At 40.3% G+C, this 22,687-nt stretch overlaps 2 protein-coding genes across 2 annotated transcripts; both read left to right on the top strand.

Annotated features, from left to right (window-relative positions):
• The first annotated feature begins 486 nt into the window (after positions 1-486).
• cstf1 (cleavage stimulation factor, 3' pre-RNA, subunit 1) lies at positions 487-7,151 on the top strand. Its single transcript, XM_037102265.1, has 6 exons — positions 487-555; positions 931-1,150; positions 1,244-1,521; positions 1,616-1,813; positions 2,123-2,513; positions 6,508-7,151. The coding sequence occupies exons 2-6, from the start codon at positions 982-984 to the stop codon at positions 6,765-6,767; spliced, it is 1,296 nt and encodes a 431-aa protein (XP_036958160.1). The 5' UTR covers positions 487-555; positions 931-981; the 3' UTR covers positions 6,768-7,151.
• A 720-nt stretch (positions 7,152-7,871) lies between these two features.
• cass4 (Cas scaffold protein family member 4) lies at positions 7,872-22,095 on the top strand. Its single transcript, XM_037099686.1, has 7 exons — positions 7,872-8,029; positions 17,173-17,583; positions 18,255-18,338; positions 18,445-18,561; positions 19,143-20,441; positions 20,582-20,665; positions 21,146-22,095. The coding sequence occupies exons 1-7, from the start codon at positions 8,027-8,029 to the stop codon at positions 21,548-21,550; spliced, it is 2,403 nt and encodes an 800-aa protein (XP_036955581.1). The 5' UTR covers positions 7,872-8,026; the 3' UTR covers positions 21,551-22,095.
• Positions 22,096-22,687: the final 592 nt, after the last annotated feature.

Genomic DNA, 22,687 nt, shown 5'->3' with positions numbered 1-22,687 from the left:
GACTAATGTTGTTATCACGAGGAGTGGTTGCATCTCTGAATATGTGCCAGTCTGTGCACTCAAAACAGTCCTGTAGGGCTGCTGTAGCTTCATCTGTCCACACAACAGTTGTTTACTGTTTGACCCTCTTTATCAATGGAGAATATGTAGGCCGCAGAAGCAGAGAAATATGATCTGACAGGCCAAAGGAAGGCCGTGGGAGGGTTTTGTAGCTGACACCAACAAACAACAACAGACATAACAAAACACAATTCAAAACGTATAGGCCTGCTTAATAAAGGGAGTAAATTCGAAATTTCGAAATAGTGAAATAGTTTTTGTTTAGTTTTCAATAGAAGTCAAATACAATTTCAAATGTCGTTTGGTTTCATCGTCTTTCCGCTTTCAAATGTCAAGTGAAATGCCTCCAGAAGAGGGCGGTAATGCAACATCAATGATAAAAGTTGCCATGAAAACCTTAGGGAAGAAGAAAGTTGACGGCTGTGACGTATAACGTAAGTACGTACAACGTAACGCACATTTGCGTCTTGCTTCGCCGTTGCAAGTTGGAAGAGGGTTAGATGTTTTTAATGTTTTTCAGCTTCTAGAGAAAAAAATATATTCAGCTCATGTCTTTAAACATTACATTGTGCCGCTCTTACATAGTACAGATGTCTTGTCGGTTTGTGGTTTTATCCGTGGCCAACCTGCTGTTGTTCCTGCCCCGTCTCAACTGCAGCAACAAAGCTAACGTTATTAGCAGCAATGCTACTGCTAGGCATGAGCTCCATTCAGTCGTTGTGGCAAACAGTCCCATCTATCAGTTGTTTGAAACGGAGATGTGGTTATAAAAAAATAGCTGTTTCTTACATACTTACTACTTCGCGAGATGGCAATGTTGTGTGTGATACGGAAATAAATAAACACCAGTTATTGTGTCCTTTTCTACAGCCAGATAAGTTGCCACTGGTGAGAGCCCGCTGCTGGTCAACCTGACCCATCATGTATCGTCCTAAACCAACTCTGAAGGACCGACAGCACCTGTACAAGCTCATCATCAGCCAGCTGCTCTACGATGGATACACCAACATCGCTAACAGTCTTGTCAATGAAGTCAAACCGCAGAGTGTCGTGTCTCCCTCTGAGCAGCTGATGCAGCTGGCAAAGATCGGTAGGATACATCTTCTTGTTGTTGATGTCTGCATGTTCAAGTAGTGTGTGAGCGTTTATGAGGCCCCGGTTGTGAAATTTCAAACTTTTTCAGGGATGGAGAACGATGACAGTGCAGTTCAGTATGCCATTGGGCGCTCAGATACAGTGGCGCCTGGTGTGGGTATTGATCTGGAATTTGATGCAGATGTCCAGACCATGTCTCCAGAGGCATCAGAGTATGAGACCTGCTATGTGACATCCCATAAGGGTCCGTGCCGCGTCGCTTCATACAGTCGTGATGGCCAGCTGATAGCCACTGGCTCTGCTGATGCTTCCATCAAGATCCTGGACACTGAACGCATGCTGGCCAAGAGCGCCATGCCTATCGAGGTGAGGCAGATTTGAGATCAGTGTAAACTGCAGGTTTTCCATCCATTCCAGTTGGCTTATGTTTACTGTTTGTTGGTGTTTCTTTATATGTCAGGTGATGATGAATGAGACAGCACAGCAAAACATGGAGAATCACCCTGTGATTCGAACACTGTATGACCATGTAGACGAAGTCACCTGCCTCGCCTTCCACCCGACTGAACAGATTCTAGCTTCTGGCTCAAGAGATTACACCCTCAAACTCTTTGACTACTCAAAGCCCTCTGCTAAAAGGGCATTCAAATATATACAGGTACGTTTGGGCAAAGAACATTTATTCTGTTGAAAGAGGGGATGCTGAGCTATGTAGAAATTGACTAAGTTAATGTAAACAGGGTGGTGTGTGTGTGTGTGTGTGTATGCATATTTATATGTGTATACATATATTTGTATGTATAGATGTGTGTATATAAGTACATATGTCTTTTAAGATCACTGCTTGCTAAACTTAATTGTAAATTTCCTATTTTACTTAATAAGCAATCCTCAATTCCCTCCATAGTTATTATCAGAAATTGGATTGTGCGCTGACATATTCCTCTCTTCATCTGTTTCCCCATAGGAAGCAGAAATGCTGCGATCAATCTCCTTCCACCCTTCAGGTGACTTCCTCCTGGTGGGAACACAGCACCCCACCCTCCGCCTTTATGATGTCAACACCTTCCAGTGCTTTGTGTCGTGCAACCCACTGGACCAGCACACAGACACCATCAGCGGCGTCAGCTACAACCCCTCCGCCAACAGCTATGTCACCTGCAGCAAGGACGGCAGCATCAAGCTGTGGGATGGCGTCTCCAACCGCTGCGTGACAACCTTTGAGAAGGCCCATGACGGAGCTGAGGTCTGCTCTGCCATCTTCTCCAAGAACTCCAAGTACATCCTGTCCAGTGGCAAAGACTCCGTGGTCAAATTGTGGGAGATTTCGACAGGCCGAACGTTGGTCAAGTACACAGGTAAGGAGGATGTGTTTTACTGGAAGCACAGAGCAGGTTCATATAGCGGGATAAAGACAAGTGACATATGTGAGAATGAACTTGAACAGACTAAGAGCTGTATATTTTACATGCAAGGTAAAATAGGGATGCATCGCTCAAAGTGAGGCAACAACTTCCAACTCCCCATCACTACCCCCCCCAAAAAACTGCACCCACAAATGACCAGTTACATGCAGTTGAAATAGAGTTTTAGTCATCTGAATGAATTATTTTGCCAGAGATACCCAGTATAAAAAAAGTCAAACACAAATGTGTACAAACATGTTAAAGTACTTGCATGGTAGGTGAAGATTAAATTGTAAAATTGCCAATTGTAAATGACAAGGTATGGATAAAATGTTACTTTGATTAAGGTTGTAAGCACTAAATTATAACTACTGACCGATAGATCTTTGCTGCAAATAACTTGGGATAATAAACAAAAAAACTTCCTTTGACTGGAAAAAAGTAAGGTTGGTATTGGTTTAAAACAGAATTTAGAAAAGAAACCTACATGGGGAAATTGTCAAAGCAACAAAAGGAAGTGCACAAAACCTATTCATGACATGTCGCTTAGGAATGCCATTTGAACTTTTGGCTTACAACTCTGCGCAACTTATGATCTCCATGTTCATTGTAGTGAGCAATCTCACCAAGTTTACATTGTTTGAAGGCATTTGAGGGTTGATTTCTGTGGCCACAGGCCTAAGAGGATGATATTAGCTAAGTGGTTATGTAATGCTGATATTTGAACTCTTCTGAAGCTGTTATGTGTTTGGTAAAAAAAAATATGTTTTTTTTTTATTTAGATGAGGGCTGAAATAGAGTTATGATTGACTTAATGTATTAATACTATTGGTATGAAAAAATGTTCAGTGCAAAAACATGTTCTTTGTCTTATCACATTCATTTGTTTTCAGTATTACTGTCAAGTCACCTGTTACTGAGTTGTGTTAACACCAACCTGTATACAGACAAACTGTACAGAGCGGCTAGGTGTTGACATTTTCAAATTAGCAAAAGGTTTCAGTTTTGGTAGAAGGTGACCAGTGAATGGAGGGAGGGGATGTAACTGATATAGTTTTCCAAAACATAAAAATGCACTTCTGAATGATATATTACTGGAATATAATTACAAATGTATTAATGTGTTCATCACTTGAACTGGTTAAGAGAGAGGTCATATTGCTTTTATTTAGCTTTACACGTTAATCTACAACAGTTTCATAACAGACATCAATTTATCAGTTTGATTTTCATTTTTTAAAATAATCTGAATCGGCAGAGTTGTAATTAGTAACTTCAGTCGTCAAACAAAGTGTCTTTATCACAATTTTCATTATCATTAAAAAACTAGTAAAATCATGACAATAAAAATTTCTCCCAATCTCTGCCAAACAAACATGTTTTATTACATCTGGAGAACAAGCTTTGTAGGCCAGAGCATCTCCACAGCACTACAAAATTACATAACAACACTTTTTTGTGACACATTTATCTTTATAAATTTATTGCAGTTCTTGCAATTTGGATATTATACTTTAGCCATAATGCGAATTAAATTTTTTTGTGATTAATTGTGCAGTCCAAGTCTGTATCTAACGATACACTCTAAAAAATAAATGACATTAAGTGGCGACTATAAACTGTCCATGAGCTGTTTTATCAATTGCAATGAGTCATTAATATATGCCATTAATGTAGCATTCTTTAACATGAAGGCTACTGGCAGTTATGCATGGTAAAAAAAGTCTGATCAGTGGTCTCTATAGGGCCCGATCAGAAGAGCCATCAGGTAAACACCTGAGACAGTTTCTCTTTGCACTGGTAAAATGCCACACAGTGCAGGACTCTGCTGCTCGCCAACTGCTAACGGCTCACTAGCTATCCTCCCACAAAATGTCAGTACAGATTTTCAGTTCCCTCTTGATTTGACCAGCACAATATATTCTAGGGCTGCAGCTATCGAATATTTTTAGAATCGAGTATTCTACTGATTATCCCATTGATTAATCGATTGTTCAGTTAATTGATTAATCTAATAAAACATAATTTGGCATTGTTAGACAACAGTACCAAATAATACATAACAGCCATCACACCAACTCTGAACATAGTTATGTATGTCCGCAGTAATAGTCTGAGTGGAAAAATGATCCCTGAGCACGCCACATGACACGGGTGATAGAAATTAAACAAAGCCTCGAGTCAGAGATTTTGCTTTGACTATTTTTTGCAATCGAATTATACGAGTTATTCGAGTAATCGTTTCCGTTCTGATAGTAGTCTGTGACTGAGGGGATAGATGGACCATTACTGTGGAACAATTCTGGCAACATTAGGTGTCGCGGGTTAAGGGAATGGTTCTTCTTCTTCAGATGTAAGTAGACAGCAGAGTCTTGACCTGAGGAGTTGGCCCTCCTGTGTTGTGCCATTCGTTTATGGAGAGGTTGTATTGTCTCCCCAATGTACAAATCTGTGCAGTCCTGGCTGCATTGAACAGAATAAACTACATTACTTTGTGTATGTCTGGGTGTTTTGTCCTCAGGATGGAGAACTTTCAGCCTCAGTGTGTTTGTAGGTTTTAAGTGAACCAGGATATGATGTTGATTAAAGATCCTCCTGAGTTTCTCAGATGTTCTATATGACATAAGTAATGACGATGTTGACACAGGTCCAGTTTTGGTAGCCACAGTGTTGTTGTTATTGAAACAGCTTTGCCTAATACTGTACGTCTCTGCCTAGTTTGCTGTCAGATTATAAGCAAAGAAAGAGCTGTTAATGTTGTATTGTGTCTGTCATTCTTGTTATTATGCTACTAACTGTGGGCCGTAAAGAAGGTTACAAAATTATGGTAGGGTCAATATTTCAGGAACATGTACATGTCATTTTTGGTAAATCCCAGGCACTTTACCGTACCGTAACAAGTTACCTTTTAGGGAGCAGTATATTTTGTAACATGATGAATTACTTCTAAAAGTAATGTTGGCCAACATTGAAAACTGCAGAGGTCTATTGTCATCGATCATTTGTCTGGACTCAACTAAACGTTCTGGTGGAAAACCAGTACAGGTGGTGGAGCAGTTGGCTTCAGGGCACAAAGACTGAGACAAGGAACTTTTCCTAAGTTCTGTATCCTATTTATGTTTTCTGAATTCTGTATTTTACAGTTTTGTGATAACTTTTCATCATGTTCAATTGAGGAAATGTTCTTCTGCTCAGTGATCAGTTTTGGCTGATACTGCTTCTAGTTATCGGCCCCAAAAAACACATAAATGTCAGAATCAGAATCAGAAATCCTTTAATGTCCCGCAGATGGGGAAATTTGTTTGTCATAGCAGCGTCAGAATATCATACACCAAATACCATTTAATAATTGTGATGTCCATAGAGGCAGGCCTAAAAAAATTGCGGAAGCACAATCTGCAGTTCGATTAACATAATAGAAGCCATAGAACCAGCAAAAAACAAAGAGAATTTTGCCAGTAAATCAGCAGGTAGCCGTGGATGTTTGTTTAAGCTGGAGATAGCATTTTCAAATGTAATGTTCACGTATGCTTAATTAGTTTGCAAGCTACTGCTGATTATATTTGCTGGGGACAGTTGTCATTTCCGCTCCATTCCGTTTTCTTTTTCCGCTTTAACGTGAGGGTCGCAGGGATATTGCCGCTTTTGTCCTCCTGAGGGGTCACCAGCTCATCGCCGGACCCACAGTTGTCATTTCAGCCAACAAAATTAATGGTCCTCCATGGGAAATGAGGAGTACTTTTTTATGTATCACTATCAATCACTTTTTTTGTAAAACTACTAAGAATTTTGATTGTAAATCTGCCACCATTATCATTCTGAAGGGCTTAAAAAGAAATGGCATTTTTATGAGAAAGGAAAGGTTGACATGCGTTAGTTATGTTGTTTGGTCTTAGTAGTGCAGTGAACCCTCCCTGCAGTGCCATGTTCCTTCTGTGTGTTGCAGGGGCAGGGTTGAGCGGCCGTCAGATGCATCGTACACAGGGCGTGTTCAACCACACAGAGGACTACGTGCTGCTGCCCGACGAGCGCACAATCAGCCTCTGCTGCTGGGACTCGCGCACAGCCGAGAGGAAAAACCTGCTGTCTCTGGGACACAATAACATCGTCCGATGCATTGTCCACTCGCCCACCAATCCCGGCTTCATGACCTGCAGCGACGACTTCAGAGCCCGCTTTTGGTACCGCCGCACCACCACAGACTGAGACACGGCCAGTCCCCATGTTTGTACTCTGCCTCTTCTTCAACACCACCTTACCTGCTCTCAGAGAACCAGACTGGATGCTGTCTCCATGATCTCACTGAACTCATGCTTTTCTCCTGATCTGTGGTGTCCTTTACTTTGATTTCATTTGAAGCTGTGCAGTGGAATTTTAGAAAGTGTTGTACCATCTTAAGAGTGAAGAATGAGGGAACTTTTTCCATTTTTGATAACACTGTGAACTTCATTTACTGCTCAGAAACTTCAGTTGTAACTCAGTTTGTCAGTTTTGTGTTGTAGATGACAGCGGAGTCTTAGTCTTTTTCACTTTTATATTTTGTTGTTTCCTTTGCTGTAATTCAGATTTTTATTAAACAATTTACAGTAGCATGCCTCTTCTATGAATTTGACGGTGAAAAGTCCCCCTCAGAGTTCACCACCACAGCTATATTAAGACCACAGTTGTCACAGCAAATAAGTGAACATTGTAGATATGAGCTTACTTTTTTTTACATTTATTTTTGACTGTGGCTTCATTCATAAAGACAGGAAATACAAACTTCAAATGCAGGCTTAATTTGCTATTTTAACATTCTCATCTTAAAATACTGTATATTAAGTGACATCCTTAAAAAAAAAAAGAAGAATACAGAAAACTCCAAAAGTGCCGGATTTCCTTCTCTACTCTGTCCTGCCCCTCAGACTGGAAGGTCACCCTGGCCCATCACTCCTCTGCATTACCCAACCCCCATTCCAACAGACACTGCTGTCTGTGCTGTCCAGACAAAATCAAGTAAAGCCTTAAGAATTTCTGCTTCTGCCACAGTGTCTCATAAAGCTGTTGCACTGGAGAATGTGTCCAATTTATAAGAAAAGAGGAAGCAAAATAAAACAAAAATCCCCTCAGTTAGTAAAGTAAAGTACTGAATTGCGTACTTCTGTTTTATCAGGAAGATGGAGGGGGGGGGAGCATAAGGCTGAGTGGAGGAAAAAAACAGTGGTGGGGTGGAGCAGAGCAGCTAAGGAAAGGGGGGAGTGTCTTTGGCCAATGGGGTTGCAGCACAACAGCTATGTCAGTGATGTGGAGCTTAGTTTCCCCACCCCGGGTGTAAAACAGTCTGGTTCTCCGTGACAGCTCAGACAATATGCTTGAGATACACACAGAAGGAGCAAATACCCAAGAGTTTGCACACACACTCATGGTTGAGATGGTCCACTGAAAGCTAACCCCTGGTGGACACTGAATACAACTGCAGAACAAAAATGGTGAGTACTGCCGCAGCTACACTTCTGACTTTACAATTACAAACTTAAAATGACTTGAGTTAAAATCTGAGTTTTGACTGTACAGTGCAAGATCTTTTGTATCAACTCTGATGTGATGTGTACTGTTGCTCATCCAGAGGAATGTCCCTGTAGACCACCTGCTTGGATTTCACTTTAACTTGCGGTGTCAGTTACCACCTATTTCTACACACAGCCCCTCTGACCTGCTCTCTTGTAGACTGTAATCTGAGAGGGCCTACCCTGACAGAGCTGAGAGTGAAACTTTGAGCCTCATTAACCCACAAGCCTTTAGGAGAGACTCAGAAACAGATAATTGGGATATTAGGTAGGCATATGTGTTTTTGTATTTGTGAATGTGCATCCCTACTATTAATGGCTTATTTTAAACTAATGTATTAATTTCAAAACCTAGTAATATTTCACTTTAACATCAGCTCTCAGCATTCAAACAGCTGATCACCACAGTTTTTCTTTCATCTCTAAAATCTTAAGCACAGCTGCTGACAGCATGGCAGCATGTACTTGTTGGGGTAACCTACCTGTGGGTTAGGCTTCAGACAGGGTGCACACTAACCCTTTTAGACTTAAGAAGGGTGTAACATTTAACGTCTTCAAATCAATTTGTCTCAGGGCTCCTGGCACCATGGATACGCCAGACAAGCTATATGGGGCCATTTTATGTTTGTTTTGTTCTTTTGTTGTTGTGGTTATTTCTTAGATTTTAGAACAAGTCCCAATCTACATAAATTGTTTAGGAGAAGGTTGCAACACTGTTTTGCTGTGAAACTCCAGGAATGTTTTATGGATTACAAAACTTCGCCTGACTATACTTATGGGGGTGAATAGATAATGAATTTTTGAATGAGCTTGTCCTTTAAATTTGGATAGCATTCATGTTTATTTGCACTAAAGTACACAGTACATGCACAGCACTTGTAACACTGAATTTTTCTTTGAGATTGGGTGGGTTGTGTTTTCCATCAGACTGCTTTTCAAAGCTGCTGGCAGTATTGTCAGTATTTTATATTAATTTATAAAATGACTGTGAAATATCAAAGGTGTCAGTCATGGTCACAGCCTCTTTAGAACATTGTATGACCCACAAAGTTAACATTTTTTTTCAGTGTCAAAGCTCTCCTCAGCATTGTTTCCAGCCACAGCAGTATATAGTGGGTTTAATAGAATCAGGGATCTACTTAACCCACTATACTGTACCTGCCCAGTACTAAGCAGCAGATAAAGTATTTGGCAGCTAGGAGCCAGTTGGTGAGACCAAACCAGAGCTACAAGAAGAGAAAAATTTTAATTGGACTCATATTCGACAGATGGACATGGACTTGATGCCAATCAGTGCTCATAGTTACTCATGACAGGCAGGCACTTCCAACTGAGAAATCTGATTGGTCCGTTTGACATTTAGATTTGGATCACATCAGCATGAGTGCACACTGAGCCAGTCTATTACTCCACTATCTCCATGACATGCTGTTACTAACTTAAGTGATGCCTACAGAAGTCGGCGCAAGCACCTTGTACCCAGCCAAATCACTGTCGTGTCATTGATGACAGGAAAGCACACGCTCTAAATACTTTGCTAACATGTTAGCATATCAACATCATCAGATAAAATATGTCAGTTTTGTGTTCATTGCAGCCCTTTGCCCTGACAAACTATGCATCTGTCAGTAAGTATGACAGTCAAGTCAATCAGTTATCAAACTGCATATCCCATAAAGCCTGTTGCTTTCCATTGCAACTCAATATTGATAATTTACACATGATGTTTTGTGCTGTTGTGATTTTACAGATACTGTGTGGAATCTCTTCATAAAAGAAACACATCTATGTTTATGTTCAGTGTTTCTCACTGTGTGTCTATGTAATCAACAAAACATATTTGAAACCTTTTGAAAGCCACCTTTTCCACATCCATGTTTGCTCGCTAGCAGTTCTCTCCTTCATTTGAGCATGAACATTCAGTATCGATCTTAGAGACAAAAAAAATCTTAACTTCAGGCGTCCACATTTTCGTCTTTTCCTGGTCTTCATGTGGTTGATTTATTGTCATGGTGTGTCATCAGTCTTCAGTGCATTTTCAGTCACTTTGCTATGATTCACAGGAATCCACTCATCAGGTCATCAGATATTGCTCCATAGTACCAATGGGGGTCACAATTCCTCAGGGTTCCTCTAAATCCCATTAGATTTCCTACAAATCTGACCCCGTTACACACTGTTGACAGCAGTGTACAGGTTCATAGGAAATGTCCCCCATTACTTTCACATTATTATCATCTCGTCTCAATAAGAAAGTAATCGTTTTCAAATGTTTAATATAGCATCTTTTAATCTGTGTCTGCACAGTGAGAAGGATGAAACAATGATCTGCTCTGATATACGAATGGGTCAAAGTTAGGTAATGCAATCTCAGCCACCCAACATGTTCTTTAACACTGTACCTATCAGCTTCAAGTAAATCAGCAAAGAGACCACTTGGTGAACATATTCACAGTGACAAAAGGCAGAAGAAGAAACAGAGGAAGTGTGAATATAAATAAAACCAGAGTGTGAGGGGTGAGATAAGTTCCTGCCACTAACCACTGAGCCTGCGGTCTACTTTTTAGATGCTGTTGCTCACATTTGTCCAGTCTGTCATCCACTGTTACGGCAACAATTCTGTCCTGTAGATGATTGAAACTACTGACTGCAATGCATCTTAAACTATTTCCTCTCATTATTTTGTTAAAACATAGTTTGAGAAGTTGGACTTGTTTTTTAACACTAACAGGTCTTCTGCAATGAAGCTGAATCAGCTTATTTGTCAGTCGTCTCTGGTACTTCTCTAAAAACGTCACAAAAAAGTTGCACCAATAGTCTGATCTCTTACACTGTTAAAAGTCTGCAGGAGAGTGGTTACATTATTAACTGTTCTGTACTGAAACCTGTAACTTCCATTGGCTTGCTAGTATAGAAAATGTAATTGAATTTGAGTTACAATACTCACACAACTTCAATAGTTGTTTGTAAAATAAAAATTATTCCTCTAGGTTGAGCAAATGTCCCAAAAGTTCAATAAAGTCTTGAATTATGAGCAATCCTTAATTCGGAATCCTTTACTGTTTGTTTTGAAAATTAGACTGAGTTTTTTTTTTTAGTCATAGCCAGATAAAACTTATCAACATCTGTTTGGTGTTGTCTGTAGATGGGAATTGTTCCAGCCTTCCATTGGTGAACAACTCACAACAGCAATGATGTTGTTAATTACAGTATTTGCAGGAGAAATTACACCTAGATTGTCACTTGTCTTCAATGCCTTTCCTGTCACATGCTATGATTATTATGAATCATAGCAAGTTTTTCTGAAGTCAGAGTGATTCATAAAAACTGCTGGTTCAATTATTTTAACATTTAACAGTACATAAACAGATCAGAGTGAAGCAAATATTGATATCTACATCCCAAAAAGGCACAGAACAGCAGTTTAAAGGCTTCTTTGGTTACATATGAGGTCCTCCTATGCTTTAGACTTATATTTTTAAAAGAAGACAATAAGTCTACATGGGCTGTTGATAATCCACTAAAAGGTCCTGGGGAGTTTTCATCGGTTGTGTGTCGTTTTGTATGAGACTTTGTCATAGTTCTCACCAGTTCCCATACAGGAAATACCAGGGCAGCTGTAAGCGAGTCAGTGTCACTGCTGTCTCCACAACCTCCTCTTGGAATTGCTTGTGTTGGAGAGAGGGCTGACAAAGGTGATTTTCCATGGAGCACATCTGAGGATAATTTAGGAAGATAAAACTGATTGACCAGGAGCAAATTCCTCATGTCAGAAAATAATTTACTAGAACACCAAATCTCTCTGTGCTTTTCCCTCTTTTTGTCTGCCTGTGCCTCTCTCTCCTCCTGGTCTCCCCCCCTGTCGCTGTCTTTGTATCTAAGATACAGTGGGAAAGTCCTATATGCTATATTTACTTGCTTACTTCCTGTCCATTTATAAGAAAAGAGCATATCTTAACTATGTGCTCATCTTGAACACCCTGCCGCTGCAACTCTGTCTAGGTTTTAGCAAACTTTTTCACGTCACTGGTGACAGATTTGTCCAGCGCCGCCGTGGGTGTTGTGCTGGACCTAGCATGTGTCTGTGTAATGGATGAGGTGCTGACCTGACCCCATGGTCATGTCCAGACTGTCAAAGAGCAAAAGGTCAGAATGAACCAAGAGTGTGTTGTTCCCACACTGGCAACTACTTCCTGGACTGGTTCCTGCTCCAGTGACTCTCCAGGACATGATGTTGTTATGTTGACTCAACAATGCGTCTCTATAGGTGCTCCTTGGTCTATATGGGGAAAAGTTTGCATGACCCAACAGTGGCACTCTGTCATAATTGGGGATTTCATTTCTTTAGTGCTCCTAAGACATACTTAATTAATGTACATAAGTGGCTGCAGTATATTTACCTAATTAGATTAGCTATACAGTATAGTATACAAAGTTACCTGAACTCGTGAGTAATTTTGATAACTAGTCGTTTAAATTTCCCGGAGTCCAGGAGGTCATATTTGCTGATTCAGTCCCAGGCTGGCGTTAACCAAACCACCAAAACTACTTTGGTACTGTAGGTCAAACTGGCCTCTGTCTTCTTGGAGTCTATGTTGTACCATTCTAGATCAGCTGTGTTAAATACTGGGAGCTGCCAGTCTGCAGAGTCTAACCCTACTTCTATTGGCCGTTTCATGTGAACACTAAAGCTCAACTATGTAGCTTTTGTAGGGCATACAAATAACATGTTCTTTTTAAAGAAGTTGAATTCATAGCGATAAAACACACCCTTGCTCACGTCAGTACACTCTGCTACAGCCATACCTGGTCTCATTAGTTTATTGTTTAAATGTAAGCTATCTTTAGGTAATTATTATTGTATAATATTCTTCTTCATGTGTGCAAGTTAGTTTAAGCATTAAGCATCACCTAATAATGTTCACTTGTGGCTGCTGTTTAGCAGACATTACATAATTTAGCTTTCTGGTTTACCCCACCATCATAAAATGCCACCTAGGTTTTCCCATCAGTGCCCTTAACCAAGGCAGTGGCTCAGATCTGGAGTTGATCCCTGAGTGTTTGTTACCCATCTCTCCCTTGGGATGGGTTAAATGCAGCATACCAGTTTGCACCATGTTGTACATTGTATATGTGTCCTAAATAAAGATTATTTTATTTTTCTGTATATATTGTCAAATTAATCTTAGCTTTTTTCTTTGTAACACTGTAAAATGAATTTCTTTAATACCACTGCTACTACTACTGGTGATGATAATGATAATAATAATGATAATGGTGATAGCTTCATGTATAGAGCACCTGTAGATATTGGGCTTGTAGGCTCTCTATGAGCAAAAAATAGAATTGTTTTCTTGCTGAGTTCTGACAGAAAACATTGTGTCATGAAAACAATAATCCACTCTACTTGGAGTGACCTTGAATTGATTTGAGATAGCTGAGATGGGCTTAAGTACATTACTTCACTGGTAAGACTTGTTGCTTGAACAGAAGCTCCTGTCTGTGACTTTTAAAGGCATTTCTTGCATTGTGTTGGACAGGCCAGTGTTAATTTGTGAACAGGATGGAGCGGAGAGACGGGAGGCAAGGGAGTGGCGGAGACAGCTGTGCAGTTAAAGTGCTGAAGGCCGGCTGTCAGAGGGGCTGATCTGCACAAGCAGGCGTATGCAGGAATCCAAAAGAGTCACAGCTGAATATTACTTTGGTACTCAGTGATCAGGAAATTAGTGACCTGAATTCTGACAGTTTCACATATTGAGTCATGGTTTGACAACATTTGGCATGGTTAAAAGAAAGACCTCACCACAGATTATCAGGTTGCATGATAGGCTGCAGTTAAAGTAGCATTTCTTACCCAATGCAGTTATGGAAACTGAAACTCTGCAGGCTTTTTACAGACATACAAATAATCATGATGTTGATGGATAAAATACCCTTATCCAAGCAGAGCTTGCTAATGTCATTTTAGGATAGTGTACACTGATGAAGTCCACCAACATACACTGATCAACCACAACATTAAAAACTTTACATGACCAAAATAGCTCTGTACTTGGTCCACAACCGTGTTTGGATAGGGGGTGCATGTAAAGTGGCGTACACATGAATGCCAGGACCCGAGATTTCTCAGCAGAACATTGCATTTACCAACGAGAAGATCACAGATATTCACTATCAGTGGTTTTATTGTTGTGAACGATTGATGTAATGCTGGTACGCTTGCCGACTGTCATCTGACCCTATGTATTTTGCTTGCATGTCTGTGGCATGACCCAGAGGATTAGGCAGGCGGTTTACTGAGGAATAGTGTGTGTGTGTGTGTGTGTGTGTGTGTGTGTGTGTGTGCTGCGGTCAGTGTGCTCCACAGGCCTGCATCCCAACAGGTGTTGAGTGTGCTGGGCTCTGATGGTGAATGAGCTCTTTGTTCCAGAGGATTCACCCTCAGAGAGAGAGAGCAGTGTTGTCGTCCTAACAGCACTGCATGGTCCACCTCTATGTATACTTCTAGTGCTTCTTAGTGAGCCACACAAGACTGTTCCAGCCAATCGGCAACAGAAAAAACAGTTGCAATTCTACCTCTGCCCCTTCATCTGCGCTGGCCAGCTACTCTCTCTCCTCAACACCTTTACAACTCCGTATTATAGTGAAATGTAAATAGCATTGGAGATATTACAGTGTAATTCAACTTGACGTATTGTAACCATATTTCTCCACTGGTCTACTAGCTACTTGCTACTACCCAGTTATTAGTGTTGTTGGCTTGGCAATGTATGTCCATGAATTTGAGGTTATAGCTTCTGTGTCTTTTGTTTGGCTTTTGAGTTCTTATTTCAACAGACTCTCTTTGTCTTTCTACATAAGTAATGATAATCAAATAACTGATTGATAATACTGCAGATCTTTTTCTTACAGTAGAGTATTTATAGTATCATTGGTACTGGAATCTTACTTAGCTAAAGCTAATACAAGGAACTTTGGTTTTGTGTTGATACTGGAAGGGCCTGCTAACAAAAGATGATGATGGAGAAACAAAATAAGCTGTTTTAGTGTTTTACCACCAGACTACAGAGCAGCTGCTTTCCTCAGGCTGCGAGACTCCTCAATTCATCCTCAGAGCCACTGCCATAAAAAATTGTTTCACAACTTGTTCAACCTGGCTCAGTTAGAGTCTGGCTATTTTTGTGTAGCTATTACAGTTGCCCCGTCAGTCTTCCCACTAATGGTCTTGTTTGCAAATGTAGGTTATACAGAGGCATCCATATTAAACTAAGACTAAAGGTTCGCCATAATGTAGTTGAGAAAAATGTATTTTATCACCAATGTTAACCATGTAGTGGGTTAGCAGGCTAACGTATGCTAACTATTACTTAATACACAACACAACTGAAAAGGGAATGTCATTAGCTTTACAGGTGTTTGGTCATACGGCATAGTGTTGGAAATGAGAGATTCCTCGAATGTATCCTATGGAAAACATGGATGTTTGCAGAGTCATTAAGCCATTAAGATTCATATTTAGAAACAAAGAATGTACAGAATTTTGTGCTAATCCATCCATTAATGTACAGATACGGATATGTAGAGACAGTGTGAACAAACTGACCAACAGATGAAGTGACATTCCTAGAGCTGTTCTGCTTACATAGCTAAACTATTTAATTATTTAACATGTTTAATGATTAAAAAAACATGAAAATATGAATAATATAGCAAAGAAAAATCATCACACACAATGATAAAGATTTCCCCAAATTAGTATATATTGTTTGTTTTTTTATGTATAGTATGTTAAATTCAAGACGATAAACACAAGTAACTATCATTGTTCATAAGAAGAGGCATCTTTATATTTCACACAGAATCATACTCAATATAACATACTAATCCCTGTTCTCTGCATTTCACCCACACTTTATGGGTTGTATTGTTTGCATTTTATGTAGATCAGTTTTGTAGACAACCTGAAAATTAAAAAAAAGAGATCTTTTTACAACATACCATGTTTTTTTCCCCCTATATGATTCAGATTTGTCACATACAATAAAGAGCATGGAGGTGGCACAGTTTGTGGCAGTGAAGAATGCCTCAACACAAGACAGTGACTTCTCAGGGAATCATGCAAAGGACATGAGTGCATAGTAATCAGTGATCATTTTAGTTGAAGTACAAACCTGATTTAAAATATGTAGAGTGAGAGAATGAGGATTCATTTGCACAGTTCAATCTATTTTTAGATTTTTAACTTGCAAGAGGAAGCTGTGTAGAAACTTGTTTTCCATTTACCTCTCAAAGCACAAATAGGAAGTGAAAATACAGGCCAAAAAAGATGTCATTCAAAATACAAAGAGCTCTGCTTAGATTTGTGTTGCTGCAGAATCATTCAGAATAAGAGAACAAGTAACTGTGCAACAACTGCTTCTGTTAATTATGATTCATGAAATTACTTGTGAATCTCATGACAACTGATGTGCAACTTGAGGCAACATTTTGCAAGAGGAAATGTTGTCATTTGGCCTACAGTAGCAAAAAAAGAAATGCATTGCATGCAGTAACTGTGGAATGAATGGCACTGCATATCAAAGCAAGATTCAAGTACTTAAATGTGGAAACTGTGCAAGTTACACAATATAATGGAGCTGCCCAAAGCTGGGCCTGTGGACCATTATCCTGCCATTATGTAATATTGTCTTTATGAAGTAAAATGGCTCTTTAACGATGTAGGATCATTAATTATGTATTACATTATATTATCTGAGCAGGGCAGGCAGAGGGACACAGAAATTCACTCAGTTAAGGGAACTTAGGCTCCAAGTACCATTTGCCATGTTAACTATACAATTCAAGATGGTGGTGTTTTTGGCCTGAGTTTAGCCCCTCCAAGGGAAAATGTTTGGGGACCTCTGGTATAGAAACTAATGAGGTAACTGTTGCATATGAAACTTCTTGGAGTAATCTATATGTGTCTCAAGTATCTAATATTTTTCATTTAAAATTAGCCTCACTACCTGCCTCCAGATGCTTTACCTCTTAATCTTAATTCCCCATTTCTCTGCTCTTTATTTTAGAACAAGCTTGCAAAGGCTCTGTATGACAACACTGCAGAGTGTGCAGATGAGCTGGCCTTCAGAAAAGGGGATATCATCACAGTGATGGATCAGAACGTGGCTGGCACAAGTGGATGGTGGATGTGTTCTCTTTATGGACGGCAAGGCTTGGCCCCTGCAAACAGACTGCAGCTTTTACCACAAAAAACTGGACCCGTTGTAGGCTCCTTAAGCTATGTCACAGAAAACCCCACATTAATTGATGATAAAAATAATAACAGTGCCCAAAATATCTATCAGATCCCAAGTGTTCCCCGAGCCTCCAGCAGTCAAGCTTATGAATGCATGGACATAATCTACACGGTTCCGTCCTCTCCTCTATCAGCTTCAAAAAGCCCATCAGCACTTAAGCACAGCACAGAAGGACATGAGGTAAACAGTTTTTACTACTTTCACTGAATTAATGTAGAGAATAGCAAAAAGACATACAATCATTTACATTCAATAGAGGTTAGTCTTCCTTTTAGTCTAAGGTCAGTCCTTTTGCTCTGCAAGGTTCGCCCTCATTATTAGAGAGGTACACAGTTGCAGAAATGCAACGCTGTGAAACCCCTGCTGGCAAAAGAGTTTACAGATGGGGACCAAGAGCCTCTCCATGGGGACAGGCATGCAGCACCATAGTCTTTATTGGCCTGTAAAAGACGAACAGACTTCAGACACTTTTAACTGCAAACAGCAGCCCATGCCTCCAGGGACCCCAAAAAGACAGAAGTGTCTGTCTGGGTGCTGATGTAGTAGAAGGTGGGGTGAAATATACCCACATGTTCACCATTTCCTCTCCTGCTCCACGGGAGTCCTTTTCCCTTTTGCAGTAACCATCTAATATTCAATAAGCAGCATGGTTTCTATTACAGAGCTGCATTAATTGGCGAAGTGCATGCATCATAATGGGGTTCTCTGGTACTCTCCGTGGGCTTTAGAGCAAACATTGTCCCCATAAAAGTGTTGATGTAGAGGTCAGTTGGGTATATGTAGCTTTGATCACAGCAGTGCAAGTGTTAACAATCAACATCAGTTTTACAGCCTGTCTGTCCTGTCTGCAGCCTTCATTCTCAAGCATGGCGTCCAGTCCAAAAGGGGAGGTTTACGATGTCCCAAGCCAATCAAGAAGAGCTTCTCTTTTCACTGTGAGCTCCTGATAATATACACAACAACATGCGTCAAAAGTAATGATAGTCTGCCACTTGAGTGGGTCTGATGTCTGTACTGTTAACTGTGATGTTCTATTTGCAGGTTCCAGCTACTCCAAGACACATGCCACGAAAATACTCACTCCTTCCAAATTCTGAGCTGGAGAAAAGTTTTGACTCACTGGAGAGTTTAAGGTGTAGCAGTCCAGGAGACTCTTATGTAAGTTTCAGGCATTTTGAGGGATTACTGAAGCAAGGAAGCTATGAATTTCTCACAAATACAGTATTTTTGTTACATTTATTTGTTACAAATTCTGCTTAAGATTCAGTATGAAATGAAACAGTTCATATAATATGATGTCTGACTATGATTAAAGGCAAAAGTGAATGGCCACACTCAGAGGTGCTGTGTAAGTTCTGCAGTCTTTGCCTCTTCTTGGCTGCATTACACTGCCTCTCTCCAAGAAATTGCCATCATTGCTTTATAGTCTTGCAGTAATAAACAGCCAAATGGAGATAGCAGTGCACACTTAAGACAGTCTCTTGTCTATCCATTCATGGTGCCCATTCTACATGCTGAGTCAGTGGCAAGAGTGAATTTTTGCAGTGCAAGGCACACTGAAAAAACTAGCACCACAGATGCTCACCAAAGCTCGACATTGGCCAATGGCCAACTGTCAGCATGGTATTTCAGAGCCCTGAGAGGAACCAACAAGTACTTATTTTGAAGCATATAGAAGGTTAATTTCCACCACTTCATCCCTAAAAACTTTTTTTTCACATCTTTGCTCTTGTTCACAGGTGTATGCAGTTCCACCACCTTTGCACCTGGACCCAAACTATGACATACCCGTTCCCTCTGCCACAACAGAAGAGGCCCAACAGAAAATCATCAGTGGATACAGCACCCTTCTCAACCCAAAGAAGCCTGAGTGGATTTATGATGTGCCAGTGGGTCCTGAGAAACAAAGTCCACCCAAAGGCCCCTATGATACCATGCCCTCCAAAGCTGTTTGTAGGCAGCTTTATGACACTCTTCCAGCACATGCTTGGAACATTCAAAGAAGCAGTCCAACTGCCTCCTTATATGATGTACCAAAATCCAATTCTTTTGACTTTCAAAGTCCACCCAAAGTGTTGCCAAGAGTCCCAATTTCTGAAAAGCCGCCTACACAGAGGCTTACAGAAGAGTTAGGTCATGCAGTTCCACCTCAGGAAGAAACCCTCAACCAAGTTCACAGTGATCCCCCTACAGATCATATACCCCTTGAGTGCAGGGGCGAATCAAGCAACACTCATGAACTCAAAAGGGTGCGTCTTCAGAGAATGAGAAACTTCCTGGCCTGTACATCTTTCCATGATCTTCAAGGAAACAGGGAATCACTGGTGCATGACGATGAAGAGCGCAGTAGAACCTTACGTCTCTCTGCAGCAGACAGTCAAAGGATCAGCACGGCCTCTAGCTCCTCCACCAGCTCCTGTGACTCTCTGGCTCTCAGCTCGTCTTCTCCTGAGCCTCTGCGAGAAGTGACACTCAGCCAGGAGGAGGCCTGCCGCAGACTTCTGGACCTGCAGGAGTCTATTTGCAGGGCTGTGCCCTGTCTCATGGACTTTGTCAGCAGTCACTGGAGGAGCAAAGTGCATCTGGAGAAACACCTGAAAGAGATCAAAGAAGCAGCGCAAGAGATTACACGTTCCGTGACACTCTTCCTGAACTTTGCCCTTGACATTAAGGGCAATGCCTGCCGTTTGACCGATGCCAACCTTCAGACAAGGCTCTATAAACAGCTGTCCATTGTAGAAGACTCAGGCGTGATCCTCCAACAAACTGTAAGTGCTCTGAACATGGCTGGATGGTCTCTCAACACACTCTGTCAGGACCTGGGGCAGGTCCAGACACCTGACCAACTGGAGCGCTTCGTTATGGTGGCACGCACTGTTCCAGAGGACGTCAAGCGCCTGGTGTCTATCATCAACGCCAATGGCAAGCTTCTTTTCAGAGCCCCTCAGAAAGATCCAGAACCTATTAACACTACAGGTCAACCAAGTGAACAAGGAGGGGGCTTAGTGGATGATGAAAACGACTATGTAGAGTTACAGGTAAAAGCTTCCAATTTTCTATGATAAATAATACAGGTACTATGGTAACTGAATGATGAGCAATTAACCAAGAAAAATCCAAAGCAGTGTGACCAATGCATTATTTATTATTATTTATAATCACATTGTCTTTTCCTCAGACTAAGATTGACTTTGAAAAGCAGCAGAAGGAAGTGCAAAAGGAACCAAAACAAAATATCCCACCAGTCTCTAACAAGGCACAGGTGAGTGTCTAAACCAGGAACCAAAAACTCACTTCTACCTCTAAAAACAAAACAATTTTCATGTATTTTCTTATAAGGTCATTTTTACTCATCTCTCCACTCGATGACCAATGGTCTGGTGATACTGAGATAATTCAACTTTCCCAACATAAACTTAGTACGGCCACTTTTTTCTCTGATCAATGTTTCTTTTTTTCATCATGTTTTAGCTTCATTTCTTTCACTGTTATCATGACAAAATAATTATGAGTTCAACACAATACAGTTGGCAGAGCTCTTATATATTTCTGAACGACAAGGACTACTTTATACTTGCAGATTGTGTATGGCAGAAGTGTATGAATCTCAAATTTTCTGACAATATATACAGTGCAGGATTTAAAACTTTCCATATAGTCATAAAAAGAAAGAAAACACTGTAGTCCAGAAGATAAGATAAGTGGTTTTCTTCACCTTTTTTTATTCCATTTATCCACTCAGGCTGATAACACTGAGTCTGGCAGTGGCACGGAAGAACATCGACCATCCACCCTATCTGAGCATTGCCGACTTTACTTTGGTGCTCTCCAGAAGGCCATTGGGGGATTTGTGGAAAGTCTCCGAGATGGCCAGCCACCAGAAAAATTCATCTCGCAAAGTAAGCTGGTAATCATGGTTGGCCAGAGACTGGTGGACACTATGTGCAGGGAGGCACAACGTGGAGGTTCCAGCCAGAGCCTTCTGTGCAAGAGTAACCACCTGTGTGCTCTCCTGAAGCAGCTAGCTGTGGCCACAAAGAGGGCAGCATTGCACTTCCCAGATAAGAAGGCTCTGCACGAGGCCCAAGAGTTTGCAAAAGAGCTGGCCCAAAGAGCACAACATTTTCGAATATCTCTTGACCTCTGAGAGAGCACATATCAAGAATATTCATTTGTTTATCCAGCAAAAGACACTGCTTTATTCTTTAGTCAAAAATTGGTTTCTTTTTTCAGCCATTTCCTATTTGACCATGTTCAGGCTCCACTAGCCAAAACTTCATTGCTTGAGAAGTTCAGAATGTTGCTATCACAATGAAAATTGTTAATAATGGAGGAGCAGAAAATATGAAGTTGTATCTGTACTAAAGCAACAAACTTTAACAGTTTGGAAATAAATTGCACAGGATAATGTACTCAAGCTTATTTGAAAATATAATTTTAGATATAAAGAATGAGATATAATTTGTTTTTAGAATTTTGAATAATTTTATATTCTTCAAATACTATTTGTTATGTGGATGTTTATGTATTTTATTACTTTATTGTGTAAGATGTATATGCTCCAGGGTAGTAGTTTGATTGTCTACTTTTTGTGAATATGTAAATAATCTAAAACATGTTTTGCATTCCCAAACTTTTCTAGACAAAAGACTACGGCACATATTGATTTTTATTGATATTAAAATTGGAAAATCAGAACTCTTTAAGTTGTCTAATTATTCTATTATATATCTATTGAAAGCATACATATAAAGAAACCAATAATTACCTATGTAGACAGGATATTTATTTAGCTGCTGAAGACACCAGTTTACACATCATGATTGCAACTTGTCTGCTTGTGGAACAGATTCTGGTTATGCTATCTTGGCAGCTAAGCTTGATCTTCAAGTCTAAATTATAATTCCTTAAAGCCTAGAAAGCTTGCATTACAATGTGGAGGTATGGAGTTGAAAAGATGTGGGCATTTAGCCTACCACTGACTATAGAAACAGTGATGCCACCCATAGGTTTCTGAAGAGTCAGAATGAAACTCCTATTAGGATGTATCCACCTTCTCCATCTGGGCAGTACCTGACTGCACATACTCACTCCTTTACAAATTCTGAGCTGGAGAAAAGATTTGACTCTCTGGAGAGTTTAAGGTGTAGCAGTCCAGGAGACTCTTATGTAAGTTTCAGGAATTTTGAGGGAAGCTATGATGTTCTCACAAATACAGTCTTTTTGTTACATTTATTTCTTACAAATTCTTCACCTCTGCTTACGATTCAGTGTGAAATGAACT

This window comes from Acanthopagrus latus, chromosome 6 (assembly GCF_904848185.1).
Source record: "Acanthopagrus latus isolate v.2019 chromosome 6, fAcaLat1.1, whole genome shotgun sequence".
NCBI lineage: Eukaryota > Metazoa > Chordata > Actinopteri > Spariformes > Sparidae > Acanthopagrus > Acanthopagrus latus.
The sequence above is the reverse complement of the archived record's forward strand: the minus strand, read 5'-3'. Positions and strand labels throughout refer to the sequence as shown.

What these genes read in the sequence shown, in the direction of transcription:
- cstf1 (XM_037102265.1), top strand. Translation starts at nt 982, where the DNA reads ATGTATCGTCCTAAACCAACTCTGAAGGACCGACAGCACCTGTACAAG. An exon ending in GATGCAGCTGGCAAAGATCG is followed by an intron (nt 1,151 to 1,243) that starts GTAGGATACATC and finishes AAACTTTTTCAG; the next exon opens with GGATGGAGAACGATGACAGT. An exon ending in GGGCATTCAAATATATACAG is followed by an intron (nt 1,814 to 2,122) that starts GTACGTTTGGGC and finishes GTTTCCCCATAG; the next exon opens with GAAGCAGAAATGCTGCGATC.
- cass4 (XM_037099686.1), top strand. An exon ending in ACAGCACAGAAGGACATGAG is followed by an intron (nt 17,584 to 18,254) that starts GTAAACAGTTTT and finishes TCCTGTCTGCAG; the next exon opens with CCTTCATTCTCAAGCATGGC. An exon ending in GCAGTCCAGGAGACTCTTAT is followed by an intron (nt 18,562 to 19,142) that starts GTAAGTTTCAGG and finishes TCTTGTTCACAG; the next exon opens with GTGTATGCAGTTCCACCACC.